The 21654-nt window shown below is 30.2% G+C and overlaps 1 protein-coding gene across 5 annotated transcripts in view; it reads left to right on the top strand.

The window, feature by feature from the left end:
- Positions 1-21654, top strand: part of LOC134707018 (neurogenic locus notch homolog protein 1-like) — a 64986-nt gene that overhangs the window by 31742 nt on the left and 11590 nt on the right. For 3 of the 5 annotated variants that reach the window (XM_063566482.1, XM_063566483.1, XM_063566487.1), the window contains 13 exons: positions 4469-4594; positions 7864-8100; positions 8763-8918; positions 11312-11500; positions 15272-15385; positions 16164-16277; positions 16655-16900; positions 18712-18825; positions 19139-19334; positions 19652-19797; positions 20092-20325; positions 20589-20973; positions 21356-21557. In XM_063566482.1, the coding sequence (XP_063422552.1) occupies positions 4469-4594; positions 7864-8100; positions 8763-8918; positions 11312-11500; positions 15272-15385; positions 16164-16277; positions 16655-16900; positions 18712-18825; positions 19139-19334; positions 19652-19797; positions 20092-20325; positions 20589-20973; positions 21356-21557 (2459 nt within the window). Of the gene's footprint in view, positions 1-4468; positions 4595-7863; positions 8101-8279; positions 8316-8762; positions 8919-11311; positions 11501-15271; positions 15386-16163; positions 16278-16654; positions 16901-18711; positions 18826-19138; positions 19335-19651; positions 19798-20091; positions 20326-20588; positions 20974-21355; positions 21558-21654 lie in introns of all 5 variants that reach the window. The other 2 variants (XM_063566485.1, XM_063566486.1) reach the window with 2 other exon arrangements.

The following is a 21654-nucleotide window of genomic DNA, read 5'->3' as shown; positions in this document are numbered from 1 at the left end:
TAGTCATAGAACTTTAAACAAATGACCTTAAGGATATTTCTACCCAATACATAGGTTTAAAGATAATATATTGATATAACACGACTCAGGTGCACAGAAATCTAAAATAAAACCTAATACTGTTTAGTCTTGAAGGATAAGCTGTATTGAAATTGCAGGGCTCTTGTACAATGGGTATTTTAATCAGAAGTGACCTAACATTTCACAAATATCCATTTTGCCATGGTCATTTAATAAGTAAACTGTGGTTTAAGATTTAAAAGGAAAAGCTCCTTGCTTTACTTTTTAGAGGTATTAGTTTCGTTACTTAGTCCTGATTAAGGGGAAGTTTGTAATCTATCACAAAAACATAAACTGTCTGGGAAAATTATTTTAAGACATCATGAAAGTCAAAGTGAGTCATTCACTTATCCTCAAAAATGAACTTTGAATATTACTATAATAAAGATTTGTACTGTATTTATATACTTTGGATTCATCTCCTTTAATATTCAACAATACATATATATGGGTTCTAAATTTTGTGGATTGAGAAAAAATGTATTTCTGTAGATATTTGATTTGTGGTTTTACCAAAGTTATTGTATATTACTGAACATTTGAAAGTGTGTTTTGTTGAACATTTGGATCCCCTTTCACCCATGGAAGCCGCAAAATTTGGTGATCCATGAACTTAAAGTACAAAGTTTGTCTTGATTTTAGTGAAGGCTTCCAGTATATATTGGGTTGATAGATTGCAAAATATAGTGTTTAATACTCAATTTCAATTATATGCCCTCAGCACTGAGTTTTGCATTCTCTTTTTTGCTTGCTCTCTTTCTCTGACTAGCATTTCGGTAAATGTGCCTTTGAATTTCACTTTTTGCATGGTACATTTTTGAACTGTGACTGAACTTTGGAAACAGAATGTTTCTTAAAATGTGCTTTTAATTTCATCAAATAAATGCAACCTTAAGTGAATTAACTGAAATGATTTTTTTGAAAAATGTTCACCCTTGTGTAATATATTTAAAATTTTGTGCTTGAACAACCTGTACTTGGTTAACATTGACAATGAATAAAGATGTTGAAAGTCATTGGTCTTACGACTAGTAGTTTATAGTAAATATTCTCTAAAGAAAAAGCTTAATGTATCTTTTATTTAGCTCACAACTCCCATCTTGTGTTGCTTTGTTGATAACCTTTGGTTAGATTTTTTAGATGCAAATTTTTTACATTATATAAATTTGGTTGAATGATTCCGATCATTTTAAATTAAGAAATTTGATACGATTGAACAAATAATCAGATGTTAAATATGAGATTTTATTTATTTGTACAATGGCTTTTTTATATTTTGATTGTTTTCATATTAATAGAAAACTTAGACATTAAATTTTAGAGGATAAATATATATATATAGCTGATGATTTATGGTGAAAAGATGAAATTATCATATAAAGCAATTGGCTTCATTGTTTTACCAACTTATATAATGTGGCTATATAACAGTTGTCTGCTTTCTTTGTTCTTTGACCAATAAAGACACTAAAGCTTACAAGTCATACATAGCAGATAGATTTTTCATGGAGATTTTCGGTATTGGAAGAAAAGATGACTTTAAAAAATCAATGTGAAATACCACTTTTAATAGGCAAAGATGTTATTTTCATTTGGATGGTTCAGATGTCGTTATTCACATACAGAAAACAGATAATATATTAATATTCCTAAGATACTTTAAAATTGTATCTTTTTTTCTATTTATCTTATAGATTGGTTCCATTAACTATCTCCTTCTGTAAAAGCATGGCAAAAAACACACCAAAAATACACAGCTTTCAATTTTACTTTAAAATTATGGGCAAATGAAAATAAAAGGTCAATAATAATTTTGTCTGGGTTCACAATGATGAAGTCAGCATGGTCTTTTTCCTGTTAACTTACATAGATATTACCATAGTAGGAGTAAACTTGGAGGAAGAATTTCATTAGCATAAAAGTTAACAATAGAATTACCATTTTATTGTTTATTTTGATACACATCCTTTGCAAACAATCTTATCTGATTTTATTTCAATTGTCAAATATTGAGGACAAAAAGTATAAGTACAGGCAAAACTCAAGAAGCTCATTCAAATAATCTTTGAATTCCCATTCTTTCACAGAAGGAGTTTGTTTTAATTTTTATTTTTGCACATAATATTGGTAGGAAGTTTTGTTTTTTTTTACCAAAAAGTTGAATCCCTAATGCACATGATGACAGGTGTTGCAACCTGAAGTACCTTTAAATGTATATTATAGATAAAAAAAAACTTATAGAAAGAAAAAGGATTAAAAAAGAAACAATATTCCTGTTGCTTCACATAAACGATTTATAAAGTCTTCAGGGTTGAGCAAAAATATTTGTTCATAGTGAATAAAACGAATACAAGAAACTTACTCAATTCTTGGTTGTATGTTTGGGTTAATTGGAATTCTTGTCTTCTACATGCTTGAATGTATATATTTTTTTCCAACCAGGCTAAAAATTGGAGGGGAAATAAATATATGAAAGGATACGCCTTTTATATAGACTTTCCTGTTAAAATTTAAAGATAAAAACATAGAATAAAAAAAATAGAAATTTTATTTCTAATTTCAAGTTTAAAAAAAAATAGGTTTTCTTATTTGTGTTCCAACACATTGATAAAACATTTCCTTCTTTGTTCCTCAACACCAGTCATCAGCTTATAGACTTGTATGTTTTAAACATTAGAATAATAAATTCAAAGGCTACCTCTTGCTGACAGTTATGCAAAATTGCATGAAAAGTTTCCCCTGGGAATTGGATAAAAGAAGGATAATGCTTTAACAATCTGTCACATTTAAAACTTATGTCAAATACATATAAATACAGCTGTTACTGATGATGGTTGTTAAATCTACACTTTAATATGCCACTTTAAATGACATTTACAAAGTGCTGCAGACTTGTTTTATTTTTGACAAGTTCAAAAAGATGTTTAATACCCCCTAAAGATCAAGAATGGTATAGGTTATTTGGGGAACCCGTTAAAGCAATTGATGTTGCTTTTAACCTCAAATTTAAACTGTTGCTCAATGAATGATATTGCAGAAAAAATCTGACTATCTTATTGTCTTTAATTTATGGATTCCAAATCTGGAATCTATATATGGTAGATGGAAGTACCCCAAGATTTTGAGCTTCTCAAAAGAAGGTTTTCCTTATTAATATTTTTTTAAAAAGATAATTAAATTGGTGATACTATATTTCACCCTAATCCTTGAAACTTTATTGGAAGTTTGCTGTTATCTGCATCTTGTTGTATGCAATTTGAGCAATTTACAATGACATGGTTCCAATTTTCCACTTTTCATTGTTCATTTTCTTGACAGTTTTAGTATTGTCATGATATTTTGTTTTATAGAATATAGTTGTCCCGTTTTTATTTGTAAGGGAAATGCAATATGCTAAAATTATTGAATAATAATTTGAAAATAGCTCATATATCAATGCACAGATATAATGGAAATTGAAAATATCTCCATAATCATTACAACAACGTAGGGTTTTATGGCTAGTAAACGCAAACTTTGAACATGTTGAAAAAACAAAATAAAATGCATATGGTTGGAAATTAGGCACAATTAAAAAATAAATTTACAACTGGCAGACCACAAAATGAATGGCATTGTTAACAATAAAATTTACAATGAGGCTTATTTTATTGCTTAATTGGAGATCATTACATTATAATTTGAGGAAAATGTGCTATTATTGAAATTAACTCAATAAAATTGACAAGAATTGGTTAAACAGTAAGGGCTGGTGAAATATTGAGGTTCTAAAGGCGAGTCGACAGTGTGAACAAAATGTTTAAGTCCGTTATAACAAATTGTGGGAAACGTTAGTGTTTTATTTCTCATTATTAATTTTGAAGTTAAAAATGTCACATGTTAATTTTTAAATAATTATTCAATCTTCCTATTGTCTCATTTGATTTCATTAGTAGTATGTAGAACAGAACTGCAAAATCTGGTACTGTTATGCGTATGATTTAGGTGAAAACTTTCACACATATTTGGAATGAAAAATACTGACTATCAATCTTTAAATTTTATTCCTTATACAAAAGGTGGCTAAAAGACAGATGTTCTAAAAAAGTACCAGCCTAAAAAAAGCTTCTCAATTTTATTGATAAAAAACACTTAGTTTTGAATGGTTAAAAAAGTATTCCTATTAAGTTAATAAGTCCTAACAATGTTTTATGCATTTCCACAACTAAGATTATTTGGTTCTTCTACTGAGAGACATCTTAAATCAGTCTGCAGAACATAAGAAGCATCTTTTTATCGAGTTTTGTTACACTAAACACATATTTATATTTGGTTTTAAATTATTTGATTACTAAGTTTTCTTGCTGTCATCTTTAGATAAAGCCTCAAAATGTAACAAACTTTCTAAATAAAAGATTTTATTTTTCAGGATTTCGTGGAGTGAATTGTGAAATCAACATTGATAATTGTTTAAATGATAACAAGTGTGCTAATGGATCTACTTGTATAGATGGCAATGATGCCTACACGTGCGCATGTCCACCAACTCATACTGGTAAGTAGTAATACATGTATAACTGAACAACAATGTAGACAAGTGTACAGTAAAACCTATCTTAGTGGTTACCACGATTCCACCTGCCTAATTTTTGGTCACTATAAAAGTCCTTCCCAAAAGTTTTGATGTCCCTGATGTAGCAGAGGGGACATTATGTTTTACTTTGTAGTTATGTACCTTACCTTCCTAAATTGGTTTCCATTCTCTATCTTTTAAGTTTGCCTCAACCAAATGTTAGCTACCACAAAACACAGATCAAGTTTTAAATTTGGTTGCATGACTTTCACTTCTTTCTAGAGTTATGCCCCTTTTCAAATGGAAAAAATACTGAAATATTCGTTTCTGTTCTTTAACTATTGTGAATGATTTCAGTATTTGATTTATCTGTTACTGAAGTAAATGGAAAGTGCAAGCATGAACACTTGATGGATTTAAAAGATAGCTTGTGTCAGGCAGTACATCAGAACTCTTGACAGGTTAATAGACAGATTTTTGCTAGGTGGACACTTCCTCTGAGTAGCCATATTTGTTGATCATTATCTTTCTTAGTAAATCATGCTTACATGGTCAAATAACCTTAAATAAACACTTCATTGATGTGGAAAAAGATGAACACACATGAGGCTAATGAAGCAAACTTAAGTAAACTAAGAACCAGCAAAAAGAAAAATAGAGAGAAATGAATATGAATCTATGATAAGTCTTATTATGTTTATTTTGTGGATTTATTTGTGAGATATGGCAGTTGATACTTTAAGCAGTTAAATGAAGCTGAAGTGTCAGGCTAATACAAATACTACAGGGACATGGGTATTCAAAATCTTCCTTTAGTTGAAGGTTGATCAAACTTGTATTTAAAAGCATTTTTATCCGTTATTTTCTTATTTTTCAATCTATAATATATTCCTTGGTAATGAACCTGCTTATTATGAACAGTAATATCTAATATCTTACATAAATTGTGTTCATGTTTTATGGTTATGTTTGATTTCAAATGGAGTCCAAAGGAGTCTAGGGTGAGAGTTTAGGTAGAATCAATTCAAAAAGTCATCTTAAAACAAGTTCAATTTACGAAAAGAATTTAGGTTTTATACAAATTGTTTAGTGACACTGATGTTGATTCAATCAGTAAAGTTAATCAGCATCAAGCTCATTCTACAGTACAAGATAAAAAAAAAAAAGAGGTGAAGATAATAAGTCACTCAGATAAAATTGAATGCTCCAAGTTCCCATAATTTAGGCTTATAATTTAGTTTTCTGTATAAAAAAATTAATAAGTTTATTAAGCTGCAGCTGGATATTTCAAATCTTGTCAAATATACTCTTAAGAAGTCATTTGTAAAGCCTACATTTCACCTCCCAACATTTAAATGTCACTTTTACATTAATTTCAATAAGAAGATTTTCTGCTTAAAAACATAAAATTGGAAAAAGGTGGGAAATTTTAAGTTATATTTGAAATAGTATTAAATTTTATGGTTCTTGAGAAGTTGTCGCCATCATTATATCTTTTTATTGGTATCTCAAAACAGGAACTGACCATAGCTAATCCTTTTATTGAAAAAAATATAAAGATGTCTTTGTATAAACTCTTCACCTTATAAAGTAATGGTCAGTGTGGACCTTTGGTGGTGGGGCTACAACCTCCATGTTAAATGTCAGAGATAATAATAACAGATAGAAAGATGGAAATTTAACACATGACTTGATACTTTGTTCGGATGTCCCTGTTGAAAAGGTCAAATAAAAAGATTAAATATCTTGATTCATTGTCCTCAGGACTAAATAGATCTGAACTATGAACATTTTTTCTTCCACCATAATAAGCCTGTGGAAAAATATATGAATACAATTCTGCATCATTAGTCCTAACTTTTTTTTATTTTATGTTGATTTTGTTTTTAAGAAAAGTTTTTATTTATTTTTATTTTTGAAAGTTAAATTTCTATCCCAATGATCTATTCTGTGAATGCATTGTACAATGAAGATGAAATAATTGATCAAAGGTCATGGTTAAATATAATTCTGCTCATCTTCCTCAAAACTTAGTTTTCCTTATTATAAACTTTGAAGAGGTTACCCCAAATGATTGTCAGTGTCAGTATTTAAAGGTAAAGAACAGTTCAAGTCCAGGTCTAGGTCATAATCATTTAGAAATACTTAGTTTGTTTTCTACCAACCTTGTATACTAGATCCGAATTAGGAGATATATGTCTATATGAATGCCATGATCACAGGAAAAATTGCAATTCTGAGGTCACTACTTAGGATCAACTAAATACAGGCTAAATTTCCTTTTCGGTCAAAATAAATATACATTAGGAGAGGACTTCCCAAATACATGTAGTGTTTTAGTTAAATCTCTTTGATTTGTAAGATCAGACAAACCATGATACAACCTCTTGTCTGACATATTCAAATTTGATGAAGATACAAGTACTCACCATAAAGTAAGGAATAGGTCTATATTGCAACTTTAATTTTACTTGAGAGTAATTTGACATACTCGTTTTCAAGAAATGCTAAGCCTTTTTGATTTATTCAAAGAAAAAGGTTTCTGCTAACCAACTGAGCAAATATCTAACTTTATCTGTAACAAGATCTCCTGATCACTATGACTGTCAAAGGGAACATGATTAAGCATTAACCAGTGATAGTGTTATGGTCATGTCCCTCCTTGGAAGTCATGTGATAATGATCACAGATTAAATAGACTGGACATAGCAAATTTGTCCATTGGTCATGTCTTTATCTAGAACACTTTGTTTTCTCTTCATTAAACATGATTAACATAGACAACACTGATTGACAACTCTATCTTGATTAAAACCATCAATGTAATACATTGTCATAAAATGTAGTAAAATGTAATAAAATAGTTATTATTATTCCTTTTATGTGTAGCAAGTAATTGAATAATAAAATGTTGTATTAAACCTATTTAATTAGGAATGTTTTTGATGTTAAGTGGATGTACAACAACACCCTGCACTTAACTAACAGGACAAAGAGTTCCCATGTTTTTATCTTGGCTGAGAGGTGAAAATGGGCCGTCACTAAAGAGGCCACTAAACACATTCTTATACTTTAGTATTTTACTGTCTACCTAAAAAAAAAAAAGCCATGGGATTATGCTTTTAAAATATGTTTGTATGTCAATTGAACATATATCAATTTAAGTGATGGGATAGATGAAGATTTGGTCATTTCTATAATGAAAGATATTCAGGTACAAATTTTAACATTACTTTTCTGGAATTGTGTAGGTTACTACTGCCAATATGACGTAGATGAATGTGTTACCCAGCCAGGAATCTGTAAGAATGGAGCTACCTGTTTAAACAGTCCCCAAGGGAGTTATACATGTATCTGTGTTAATGGATGGATGGGAAAGAATTGTACGACAAACATTGATGACTGTGCTGCAGATCCTTGTTTTAATGGAGGTACCTGTCATGACAAAGTTGGCTACTACCACTGTGAATGCCCCACTGGTAAAACAGGTATGTGTCTCAATCTGTTACTTATCCCTTAAGGTTATATTATTTCTATACCTTGCAGATTAATTTGACATTCCATGAAAACATTAAAAATTTTAAAACAAAATTATTCAATATCATCATTTGTTTTTGACTACTTTTTTTGGTATGACTTGTATAATATTATTCAATTTTACATTTAGAATGGCAACAATCAAATTCCATTGAGGATATTCCTGGTAAATTATATTTTTATCTTGTAAAAACAACTGAGCTAACATTGTTTTTTTCTCAAGACATTCTGACAAAGAAAAACAAAATCTTGTCCTTATAGTCTTATGCATGATTCATCATATGTTACATTTATTGACATGCTTAATATCGTTTGAAGCATAATAAAATCTGCATTTCTATGAATCATAAATTAATAACTTCTAAAAAATGAAAAGCCTTTGGTTTCCTGTCTAGTCAAGTTTGATAAACATTAAAAAAAATTGGCCAAATGTATCTAAGCATCTAAGAGAATTGCTGCATGCCAGCAACAATGAAAATAAATATTCTTTTTCTTGCTCTCTTATAAGCATGATATTTTCAATGCTGACTTTTGAAGAAAAAAGGACTATTTTCTGTGTTTTTATCACTGTTTCAAACTTCTTGCATGAAACTTGTTTCTTCTTTGCTTAAAGGTCTTCGTTGTCATTTGGACGATGCATGTATAAGTCATCCTTGCCATTCTGGAGCTAATTGTGATACGTCCCCCATTAATGGTGATCCTGTATGTACATGTCGACAGGGCTGGTCTGGAGCAGATTGTTCTATAGATATTAACGAATGTAATGAAAGTGAGTATGCTTTGTTTGTTACGGTTGAGTTAGATAAGTTTGATTTTTTTCTTAAACCTTATTTAATGTGCACAAATCTCAATATTAATATCAATGATGCTAATATAAACAAATAAATTGCATGCATTCATTACATTGATGCTCATCATAATAAATTATGAGTAATTCTTCAACAGCATGATATATATTTAAAATGTAATTGAAAAATTTTGAACTATAAACTGTAGGCTGTTGAATCTTCTAGCTCCATAATCAAGGTGAAACTTGCAGGACCTTGTAACAGAGTTTCCTAAAACAATGGAAATGTGCTTATGTTCTTTGATAAAAAAATTATATATTGTCTTCAGATATTCAATAAATTATTGTTCAATTAAATGATGTTAGAATAATTGCACAACATGATTAGAATTTGACTTATGATTTTTATACGACTGCAAATTTTGAAAAAAATTTCGTCGTATATTGCTATCACGTTGGCGTCGTCGTCGTCGTCGTCCGAATACTTTTAGTTTTCGCACTCTAACTTTAGTAAAAGTGAATAGAAATCTATGAAATTTTAACACAAGGTTTATGACCATAAAAGGAAGGCTGGTATTGATTTTGGGAGTTTCGGTCCCAACATTTTAGGAATTAGGGGCCAAAAAGGGCCCAAATAAGCATTTTCTTGGTTTTCGCACTATAACTTTAGTTTAAGTTAATAGAAATCTATGAAATTTTGACACAAGGTTTATGACCACAAAAGAAAGGTTGGGATTGATTTTGGGAGTTTTGGTTTCAACAGTTTAGGAATTAGGGGCCAAAAAAGGGCCCAAATAAGCATTATTCTTGGTTTTCGCACAATAACTTTAGTTAAAGTAAATAGAAATCAATGAAATTTAAACATAATGTTTATGACCACAAAAGGAAGGTTGGTATTGATTTTGGGAGTTTTGGTCCCAACAGTTTAGGAATTAGGGGCCAAAAAGGGACCCAAATAAGCATTTTTCTTGGTTTTCGCACCATAGCGTTAGTATAAGTAAAAAGAAATCTATGAAATTTAAACACAAGGTTTATGACTATAAAAGGAAGGTTGGTATTGATTTTGGGAGTTTTGGTCCCAACAGTTAAGGAAAAAGGGGCCCAAAGGGTCCAAAATTAAACTTTGTTTGATTTCATCAAAATTGAATAATTGGGGTTCTTTAATATGCCGAAGCTAACTGTGTATGTAGATTCTTAATTTTTGGTCCCGTTTTCAAATTGGTCTACATTAAGGTCCAAAGGGTCCAAAATTAAACTTAGTTTGATTTTAACAAAAATTGAAACCTTGGGGTTCTTTGATATGCTGAATCTAAAAATGTACTTAGATTTTTGATTATTGGCCCAGTTTTCAAGTTGGCCCAAATTGAGGTCCAAAATTAAACATTGTTTAATTTCATCAAAAATTGAATAATTGGGGTTCTTTGATATGCCAAATCTAACTGTGTATGTAGATTCTTAATTTTTGGTCCAGTTTTAAAATTGGTCTAAATTAAAGTGCAAAGGGTCCAAAATTAAACTAAGTTTGATTTTAACAAAAATTAAATTCTTGGGCCTCTTTGATATGCTGAATCTAAACATGTACTTAGATTTTTGATTATGGGCCCAGTTTTTAAGTTGGTCCAAATCAGGATCTAAAATTTTTATATTAAGTATTGTGCAATAGCAAGTCTTTTCAATTGCACAGTATTGTGCAATGGCAAGAAATATCTAATTTCACAATATTGTGAAATAGCAATTTTTTTTTTAATTAAGAGTTATCTTTCTTTGTCCAGTATAGTAAGCAAGAAATATCTGCATGATTTTTTTTTAATTGGAGTTATCTTTCTTTGTCCAGAATCAACTTAAATCTTTGTTATATACAATATACAATGTATATTCACTTTTTACTACCAACTGATAAATTTAAATAATCTTTACCATTCAGTGATAACAAGCAGTTTTTTTATGATGTATTTAAATGAGTAGTAATTGTTGCAAACTCCATTAGAATATTTTAATTGAAATTAGTTTTGGAATAAGGGAAAGGGGGATGTGAATAAAAAATTGGGTTCAATTTTTCTCATTTGAAATTTCATAAATAAAAAGAAAATTTCTTCAAACATTTTTTTGAGAGGATTAATATTCAACAGCATAGTGAATTGCTCTAAGAGAAAACAAAAATTTTAAGTTCATTTGAATACATTCATTCTGTGTCAGAAACCTATGCTGTGTCAACTATTTAATCACAATCCAAATTTAGAGCAGAATCCAGCTTGAATGTTGTGTCCATACTTGCCCCAACCGTTCAGGGTTCAACCTCTGCGGTCGTATAAAGCTACGCCCTGCGGAGCATCTGGTTGAAATTGTTGTTCAGCAAAATGACGTATTAATTTCAGATGCCATATCCCCATGTGAACATGGTGGTACTTGTGTGAACACAGAAGGAAGTTTCAAGTGTGACTGTGCTCCAGGTTATAACGGTCCTAGGTGTGAACAGAACATCAACGAATGTATCTCTAATCCTTGTCAGAATGAAGGAACTTGTCTGGATGATGTAGCAACATGGCGTTGTATCTGTATGCCAGGTATGATATTGCTGTCTCTTTGCCTTTTTACTGGGGAGAAGGGCCCAGTCCTATGTAACTATGTAAACAAACAAGAAAAGTTTTATATAATGTTACAGTAGGTGATAAATCTTGTAAATTGTAAGGAACATAAACATGTATCAACTTTTCATTATTTGGATTTTTTAAGGGAAATGGCTACTCAAGTTTCACTCATACTGATTTCCCCTGATGTTAAGATGATGGTGTATATATTTGACAGGTTTAGTAACACGATCATGAATCATATACTGGTTCCTTTCAATGACTAGACGTCTGTCTGAAGTGTTAGAATAAAGTCATGCAGCAATGCTGATGTGTTTCTTTTGGACTAAATGCATTTTGCCATCATACTAATTTGTCTTTTTAATGTACGAATAAGTATTCAAATGAATGATTTAAAGCTGCATTTTCAAAATATGTTCATCCTTTAAACCATATATCATAGTATCTTTGATACGTCATTTGAATTCTGTCTACTGGTATATAAGGGGAAGTATTTCAAAATGTTTGCACTGCTAGATTGTAATATCCTGTTCTTGTTCCGTTGAAAAACGTTCTAAAATAAAATAAAATGAAAGAAAAACAGTTTCAGTGATAGTATGACTAATTCTATTATTCGTACCTTCTTTGGTCTTATTCCTAGTAATTACTTAATAATTGCATATCACTGAGGCAAAAGAAGATTAGTTTTAGGGATCAAAAATCAGTTTTATTTACATTTTGAAATTTTAAAATGTAATGAATTTTAAATAGTAGAAATTTAATCTTATGATGTAATAATTTAATATTGCTTCAAAAAAGAAGTTGAATATTTAATATCTCTGTATGAATTGAAAGAAAATGAATCAATACTATTTGGTCTCACCTTTTCCATTTTATTCTTTGTTGGAGGTAAACAAATTTTCCTTTGTTGCAATTTTTAATTTAAATATACCTATATTTGATTAAAATGTATTCAATCTTAGAAGAATTTTTTTTGGCATTGTATAAATTGTGTTTATCATAGGTTCAGAAGATTTATGGTAATACAATGTTTTTTCCTGCATCTGTTTACATAAGGTCATCAAGGTCTTACTATCGAAGTGTGGGAAAAATAAGAAAACGCAAAGTGGGGCACATCTTAGGGAAATTTTACTACCTAATGAAAGTGGAATTCAATAGCAGAATTAGATAGCATAATATTCTTTATTTATAGGTAAATAAAGTTTAAAAAAAGAACATATTTTTTTATGAATTGATAGAAAAGTACTATGCTGTATAATTGTATAAGTGCATGTTTTGGAAGAAACAAAAGCATTATAAAACTTTACAAAATTTGTGTTATAATGGCTAAATAGAATTTAAAAATAAAACATGCATGTTAAGTAAAAAAATATAAATAAGATTTTATCAGTTAAAAATGTTAAAGAATACCTTAGAATTTTGCATTATAAGATAAATACCTGTTGAGTCATATTGTAACAGTAATAACAAGATAACTGTTGGTCATTGTTTGTTAGCATGGTAAACTGTCATTCTGACGCAAATGGGGAAATTTGTAAAGACTTATATTTGAGACATGAAATTTTTGGTGAAATTTAACACATTGACATTTTGAATTGGGACAGTTATTTTAAATTTAGAATCTGTAATATAGTGTGATGAATACGTACCAAGATGTGAAAACAAATTTTAAATGTATTTAAAAATAAATAACTCAACAACATTAATGATGCCAGTATTTGACCTTTAGAATGTTTTTTTAAATTGTAAATAAAAAGACATTTAAACATTTTTAAAGTCCCCACTGTCAAGAACCGGTATCAGTTAAAGTTGCTATGTGTTATTTCTCTCATCTCTGAAGGTGACAAGCCATATGGAAAACTTTTAACAGCCTCTGTTTTCTTCCCACGGCCTACAAAATGATTAAATTGTTACTTAAGTCTTTTGAGATAACATCTACAGTCAAGATAATTATATGGTTGCTACCAAAAAACTTCTTCTAATAAGAAAAATATATGTCAAAGAATTAAACCTTAGCTTTCTCAAAATTATGTATTCAAGAATGTTTGTCTAGAAATTATTTTAGCTACATTGATACTTTAACTATATAGTGTTAAATGAAATTTAAATTTACTATTTTCATATTACAGAATGATTTATATTAAAGTGGCAAGAAATTAATTGGCTTCTTCAGTGAAAGAAATAAAGTAATAAAAACCTTTAAGTTGGTGTAATCAAACAGAAATTTGAATGTCAACCATTTTGTATTAAAGATATAAAAAAAATGTGTAAACCAAGTTTTTTGATAATTTTTATGTGTCCAATTAGTTCTGGAAAGTAAATTCTTTGAATTATGTCTTTTGAACAAAATATTAAATCTTTTAAAGTAGCACAACATTAATTTTTGCAAAACTTTATGATTGGTAAACATGTACCCGGTAAACAAATATTTAAATAAATATGTGATGAACTTGAATTTTGTGGCCTTTCTCATGAACCTATACTATGATACATGTATTTCTAATTTGGAAAAAAATGCATTTAAACAACTATTTATATTTTTGTTTAAATTTTTACAACTTTAAATTTAACAAGTAAAAAGTCTATTCTGAATGTGTTTAATATGTACAGATTCTTGATTCTACTGACAAGAGAGCTGGTCTAAATTTGGCAACAGTACTGTGAACTAAATAAAAATAAAATATCTAACAGGTTTTCCTAACAGACAACTGATCACAACTATCGAATTCATAGATTTTCCCATACGCTTCCGATGTCAAAAGCTTGTGTTATAAATCACAGAGTCAACTGTTAAATGACATCATTCATGCAAAAACAGCATAACTTGTTCATTTTAAAAAAAGAACTTGAATGGAGAGATGTCTCATTGGCACTCATACCACATCTTCTTACATCTATTGAAATTGGTCCATATGTGTTAAATCTAGTCATTGCCCCCTGTCTTGAAGCGCTCTGCAAACCTCATCCCCATTTGACTGAGACCAAAGATTTCAGGCCTTTGTACGAAATACATACATACTTACCAACAATTTAAGATGAGTCCATGATTTGGTACACAAAAATCAGTTCTTATTTCCTCTACTATGTAAAAAAAATTAAAGTTGTTTTTATTCTGAAACTTAAGATTATATTATCTAGTTGTTATTTAAATCTAAAGTTTCTGCCTGATCCAGACTTGTCTGAAACTCAAGTTCTCCCAAAATATCATATATCCAGTTATACCTTTAACCTAGCCATCCCCCCAAAATAGGTTATCAAAATATCAGATAGTTCTGTAATGTATTTTGACTAAGCCTTATTATACAACTTCTGTATTCCTCTTGTTACTTCTTCAGAATTATAACATTTTTGTCATGACACTACTCATTCTCTTTAATGTGGTACTATTGTTTTGTTTATGCTGTAATCTTTCCTTCCTGATATCTTTAGAGACATCTAATACTTCAGTGTAATAAATGAGTTGTTTCAAGGATTTAAATGCAATGAAGCTACCAAATATTCTGATGGTTCTTTTGTTTGCTGTAGTATTTGATGTTTTTTTAACTATCTGTGTATCGTGAAAAATAGATATCCATGTACTTACAACATGTAAACAAGTTGTATTCTTTCAAATTCTTACGATATACATGGTGAATGTACTTTTGAAAAAACCTCATTGCCCAGTTAAATGTGCCAGCTTTACTACTCACAATTGTAGAATTTCCCGTAAAAAATCATTTAGTGTAAAACTATCTTTTTCTGTTGTAGGCTATGAAGGAAAACACTGTGAGAATGAAATTGATGAGTGTAAAAGTAACCCCTGTCAAAATCTTGGGATCTGTGAGGACCAAGTCAACAAATACAAGTGTACTTGCCGACAAGGTATGTAACTCACCTAAACAATTAATTTGTTTGCGCTAAACCACCAGATTGGTACATTTCCATTTTGAAATTTTTTTAACTGATTCGAATTGAATTTTGGAGGAGAGAAAAATAAAGATTTTTTAAAGTATAACTTTGTCGTCAATTGCATGGATTGCATAATATGCATTTATAAGATCTTTAATGATAGTCATGACCAGTAAGCCATGGTTCCGACATTCTGATTTGCTTTAAAATTCAAGCTTTATTCAAATAAGATACAGGTGTAATGTTTCTTATTTAATTTAGAAATACAATACATGTAGACTGTATCATGATTGAAATAAGAATAGTTGAGATTTTGAAGTATTGTATACATTTGTATTGAAATGAACATTTGTAATCCTCCCTTTTAATGTTAGTAGCTATCAAGTACTGGAAATTCACAAATTATTGCGTGCATTTATTATTGCGATTTGGTCATTTTAGACTAAAACACAGTTTTAACTTGTGCTATATCGAGAAATTCTGTTCAATTTCATAGAAAAAAAAATTAAAAATGTGAGTTTAAATTATTGCGATGATAACCCTGTTGTATTTTAAGCTATAATAAAAACATTGTAATGATTTCTGAATTTACAGTATTAGAAGTAAATGCTGTGAGAATGACATGATTGTTTCAGAACCTTCATGACACTAACAATCAGCTTGTCAAACATAATTGTCGCAAAGTGGAAATAGGATTTATTATTGAAATGTTTCCCAGAATTATGACCTTATTACATTGTTGTTTTTGTAGGTTTTACTGGTCCTACATGTGCCTTGAATATAGACGAATGTGAGAGTTCTCCATGTGTCAATGGAGCTACTTGTGAAGATAATGTCAATGCATATGTATGCAGATGTAGGAATGGTAATTTGTTTACATACTTTGCTCATAAGTTAGCAATTTTCAAAAACAATTCCTTAAACAACTTCAGATTTAATAATTGTAAAACCTCAGCTTTGGATTTTTTTTAAAGATGAGTATCGATAGATAGACATTAAAAGTAATATGATTTACCTATTTTTTTTATTTTAAAGACTTTCATAGGATTTTGAAAATAACTGCAATTGAGTACAAAATTCCTTTTAAAAAAAAGAGAGAATGGATATTTATAGTCACAGTAATGAGGCATTATCCCTATCTAACCCAAACACCTCACTCACATTTAACTAAACAGATTCCCTTGTAACTAGTGTCTCTCAGAAAAAAAGAACACATTGCTAATAATATTGGTTATATTTTAGGTTTTACTGGTGTAAATTGTGAGGTGAACATCAATGATTGTCAGAACATCAATTGTTACAATGGAACATGTGTTGATGGTCTGGGTACCTATACATGTTCTTGTTTACAAGGCTATACTGGTACCCATTGTGAAGTACAGATCAATGTGTGTGATTCTCAGCCTTGTCAGTATGGAGGCAGTTGTTTCAGTTATACCACCAGTAATGGACTACGATACGAGTGTCGATGTCTGACTGGAACATCAGGTTGGTGTAATCATGTTTATTTTTCTGATGATTTTATATTTATGAACCTATTTGTAGTCTGAAAGTCATTGTGATTGAATTGCCAGTTTGTTGAGCGGGTTCTTTTACTGAAAATAGGGAAGAAATGAGGATATTTCTTTTAAGGTTATAGATTATTTTAACATTCTCTAACTTTTTTGACTAGTTAGTCTCAATGGGCAATTATTCTAGATAAAATTGAGAAAGGAAATGGTGAATGTGTCAAAGCGACAACCACCGGACCATAGAGCAGACAACATGTCTTTATCTTTTTATATTGAATTCTAGAAAATAGGAAAGCGATAAATGTAGAGACAAAAATTGTAGCAGTCCAACCCATTAAATTTTTGTAGGTAAATTGATATAAAATAGTTGAAATGTTGACTTTTATTTGAAGTTCATGGACACTAAACCACACAATTGTTTTTAAACCTTGGTTGCTAAAATGGCAAGATAATCAGAGACCGGAAAACGATTTATTTCAAAATAAGTAGATTTAGTGGTAATTGGTAACAATCAAAGTTTAAATGTTATCTCTAAAGTTGATAATTATATGTAAGTATCAATGAACCAGTAATTGACTAGAGGCTACTCTGAAGTTTTTATTATCCTTATTGACCACATTTGTAATACAGATAGGTTTAAAGGTGTGAACAGACTCCTTTTGCGTAGAAAAAAATAATTGGATACAAATTTACTACCGCCTAAGGGAATATTTGCTTACAGAAATTACTAGTTACCTTTGTTCAATGTTTTTTTGATTTTTTAGTGTACATACCAAAGATTTGAGGTTGTGTATTCATTTGGATAGCGTTTTGAACATTTAGTTAGTGTATAGAGGAAATTGAATAACTAAAGTTATCATAAGGGTCACATATACTAATGGCCTAGCCTTATGTAATTAGTATGCCTTACAGTAAATGGCAGCCCAATTTGCAAAGAACAGCTGCATATATGTGTCAAATACTTTAAATGAAAGTCTTAATTATGAAAATCCTATGTCAAAATCTTTTAAAAAATGGGGTTTACCTGTGGACAGGTGTAAGTAACGGAGGATATATTTCCCGTTATATTCCTAATGTTGACACTTGAGGGTCAAGTCAACAGATGGTTAAGTAAAGGTAAAGGTGAAATAATTGTCATACAGTACAGTTTTCTCATAGCAACCTTACATGAAAGAAGCCATCTGCTTTACATCAGCTCTCTGATTGGTCAATCATATGTCATAATATACTTTTAATGAACTCTTAATTTATGCACATTAAAAAGTTATGTTGAGAAAATTGAATCTTATACCAGTGAATGTACTGTAAGAGTTGACTGGGGAAAGATTATAACATTTTATTTTTATTTTTAAGTATTTTATGAATTATAATATTTGAGGTATTTATAAAGGTGAATCGACAGGTAAAAGATATACCTGAGTGATTTTTGTGAAGAGAAGATTAAAGATGAATTGATTTCATAAACTAACTCATTTATTTCATTTTAAGTACCTATATATAATTTCATTTGATGGCCTTTAATATTACTATACAAAAAATATGTGCTTTAAAACAGATACTCAGGAAAGGAAGGATAACTCTATCATTTTGTAGAAAAAATAAACACATAAATGCTGTAGAACATACCCCATGTGGGGGCTTTAGTGAAATAAAATGTCTTATGTCTTATGTAGAAAGGAAAATAAAATTTCCCTTCTATATATGTTTGAGTAGATGATTTTTTTTTCCTAATTGAATTACGTATATAAATTGTTCTCTGTTACATAGAAGACTATTTATATTTTACAGGGAAGAATTGTGAAACGAACGCCAATGACTGTATTAACAATCCCTGTTTGAATGGAGCGACATGTGAAGATGGTATAAATAACTACACCTGTAAATGTAAACCTGGATATATGGGTAGGTAGAGATTAGTATGACTCCATTAAAATAATAGATACTGACAATAATGTCAAAATTATTTAGTGTGATAATATAAAGTGCTGAAAGTTGAATTTTTATTTCGATTTTATGCCAATGATTTTTTTTTTTTTTTTTCATTCAAAGTAGCATGTCCTCTCCCACCTGAATCTGCCACTTATTAAAATTAAAACCATAATTAGTAGTGAATAAATAATGTATCTCAGGTCATGTGAAAACAGAAACAGAAATAGTATACAATTAATCAATCTAGTCGACATAGAGAAATATTTACAAATTTGTTATTTTGTAGGTCGCAATTGTTCAATAAACATAGATGAATGTGCGTCATCACCGTGCCAGAACGGAGGAGTTTGTATGGACATGGTGAATGCTTACAAGTGTGACTGTCCATCTGGTTATTATGATGCCAACTGTATCTCCAACATCAACGATTGTATTAGTAATCCATGTTTGAATGGCGGTTCTTGTCGTGATGGTGTAAACAGGTAAGGAAATAACTATATAATTGCACTATAACCGCATGAATTGTTGTCACCAGAAAAATCTTATAACCTTTTATTTTATATGACATATCAGAGTTATATAAGAAAGTATTGGTGCAGATGATTATCTGATGATAAGATTACTTAGGAACTTAAAGGGAAAAAAATCATAAGGTAAAAAACCACAAAGTGAAGTGATTAACAAAATATATTTAATTTCCTTTGCTTAGAAAAAAGGAATGATATTCTCACTATATCCTGAAAACAAAACCAAGAGATTTATATGAATCTACAGTGGTTTATCTTATATATTTTGACAGGTTTGATTGTGATTGTACAGTTGGATATACAGGCAGTCGTTGTGAGATGTTAGCTGACGAATGTCAATCTAATCCTTGTCAACATGGTAGCACCTGTAGAAACCTTGTAGGAAGATATGAATGTAGCTGTTTACCTGGATTTACAGGTAAGATTAGACTGGCTTTACTACCCTTACTCAAAATTTAGCAAAAAAGATCAAAATTCATCTCAAGTAAAGTAAAATATTACAATCATAATTTTATAATGAAATTGTTCTTGGCATAGATAATCTGGAACATGTATGAGGTATTTGCCACTTGAAATTAAGCAGCCAAAAATCAATCAATCAATTCCTTGCATGGAAAAAGATTATTGCTTACTGTTCCATGTTAGTTTTGATGGTAACAATAACTGTAAATTATAACTTGACAAAAACTAAATGACAATTTGTTACTTGTAGGTACTCAGTGTGAGATCAACACTGATGAATGTGCCAGCAACCCCTGTAAACATGGTGGTAGCTGTGTAGACATGCCGAATGGATACACTTGTCACTGTGAGGTCCAATGGAGTGGTTCTAATTGTGACATTGAAATGAACCCTTGTTCTCCCAATCCTTGTAGGAACAGTGCTAACTGTGATGTGTCTGATAATTACCAGGATTATTACTGCCACTGTCAGATAGGATTTACAGGTTTGTAGTTAGCATAGTCTTTTTATTGTCTATTTGTAATAATTTGTAAAGTAAAACCTATTTCTATTCTTTTAATGCTGAGAATATTTTTTTTATGCATTTGACTTTCCAAACATTTTATGAGCATAGAAAACAAACATTATTCCAAACCCTATGTCTTCCATACTTTAATCAGTGGGATATATTTGTAATTTCAATAATGTAGGTTTAGACTGCAATTAATATAGGAATAACTGATATACAAATTATATGTATTATTTTAGGAAGACATTGTGATATTGATTATAATGAGTGTTCTCAGCCAAAGATTTGCCACAATGGTGGAAGCTGTCATAACACCTATGGTTCCTTCAACTGTTCCTGTCTTCCTGGCTACGAAGGAAAATACTGTGAAGTCAATCATAATGACTGTGATCCTAACCCTTGTCAAAATGGAGGCACTTGTTTTGACGACATCAACGATTACACATGTGTTTGTGTTGGAGGGTTTGGTGGTAAACATTGTCAGAACGACATCAATGAGTGTGCATCCAACCCATGTAGGAACGGAGCTGTGTGTACTGACTATGTCAATTCCTATACCTGTACCTGTCGTCCTGGTTACAGCGGGAAGGATTGTCAGAATGATGATAATGATTGTACACTTTCGTAAGTTGTAATTTACTATTCTTGAAGTAAATATTCACCAATCTTTTGTTTAATATGGTAGTTATATTTTGAACCAAAAAATACTTGAGCAATTTTTTAACATGACTTTTGCATATAGAAAAATAACATGAATATTGATATTTTGCATATTTGCCAGACTTAACTCTTCTCTATAATGAATAAATTTCAACATATTTAAACAAACTCAAAAATAAGTCTAAAACTAAAAAGGGCGGGAATTGAGTAAAAGTATAATATGCATAAGTTACTGAGCTTATTTTACAATGTGAATTTTTGTACAAATAAACACACTTCCAACAGAAAATAATTAAAGAAATATTTTTATCAGAACTGAGTTATTTACTTCTTATTTTATTTGTAGATCCTGTTTAAATGGAGGTACATGTATAGACAAAGAGAACTACTATAAGTGTGTCTGTCCAAATGGTTACACAGGCGCAAACTGTCAGACGAAGATACATCCATGTGATAGTAATCCTTGTATGAATGGAGCCACTTGTTCTAACAAACAGTCTTCATGGGAATGTGTTTGTCCTTATGGATTCACTGGACCTCGCTGTGAGGTAATATATATGAATATGAAAAAATCAATTTGTATTGATAATTAAGGATGGAATGAAAGAAAATATCTTGTTTCTGTTAAGGTTAAGGGCTTGGATA

Source organism: Mytilus trossulus, chromosome 2 (assembly GCF_036588685.1).
Source record: "Mytilus trossulus isolate FHL-02 chromosome 2, PNRI_Mtr1.1.1.hap1, whole genome shotgun sequence".
In the NCBI taxonomy this organism is placed as follows: domain Eukaryota; kingdom Metazoa; phylum Mollusca; class Bivalvia; order Mytilida; family Mytilidae; genus Mytilus; species Mytilus trossulus.
This window is presented reverse-complemented; position numbering and strand designations above follow the sequence as displayed.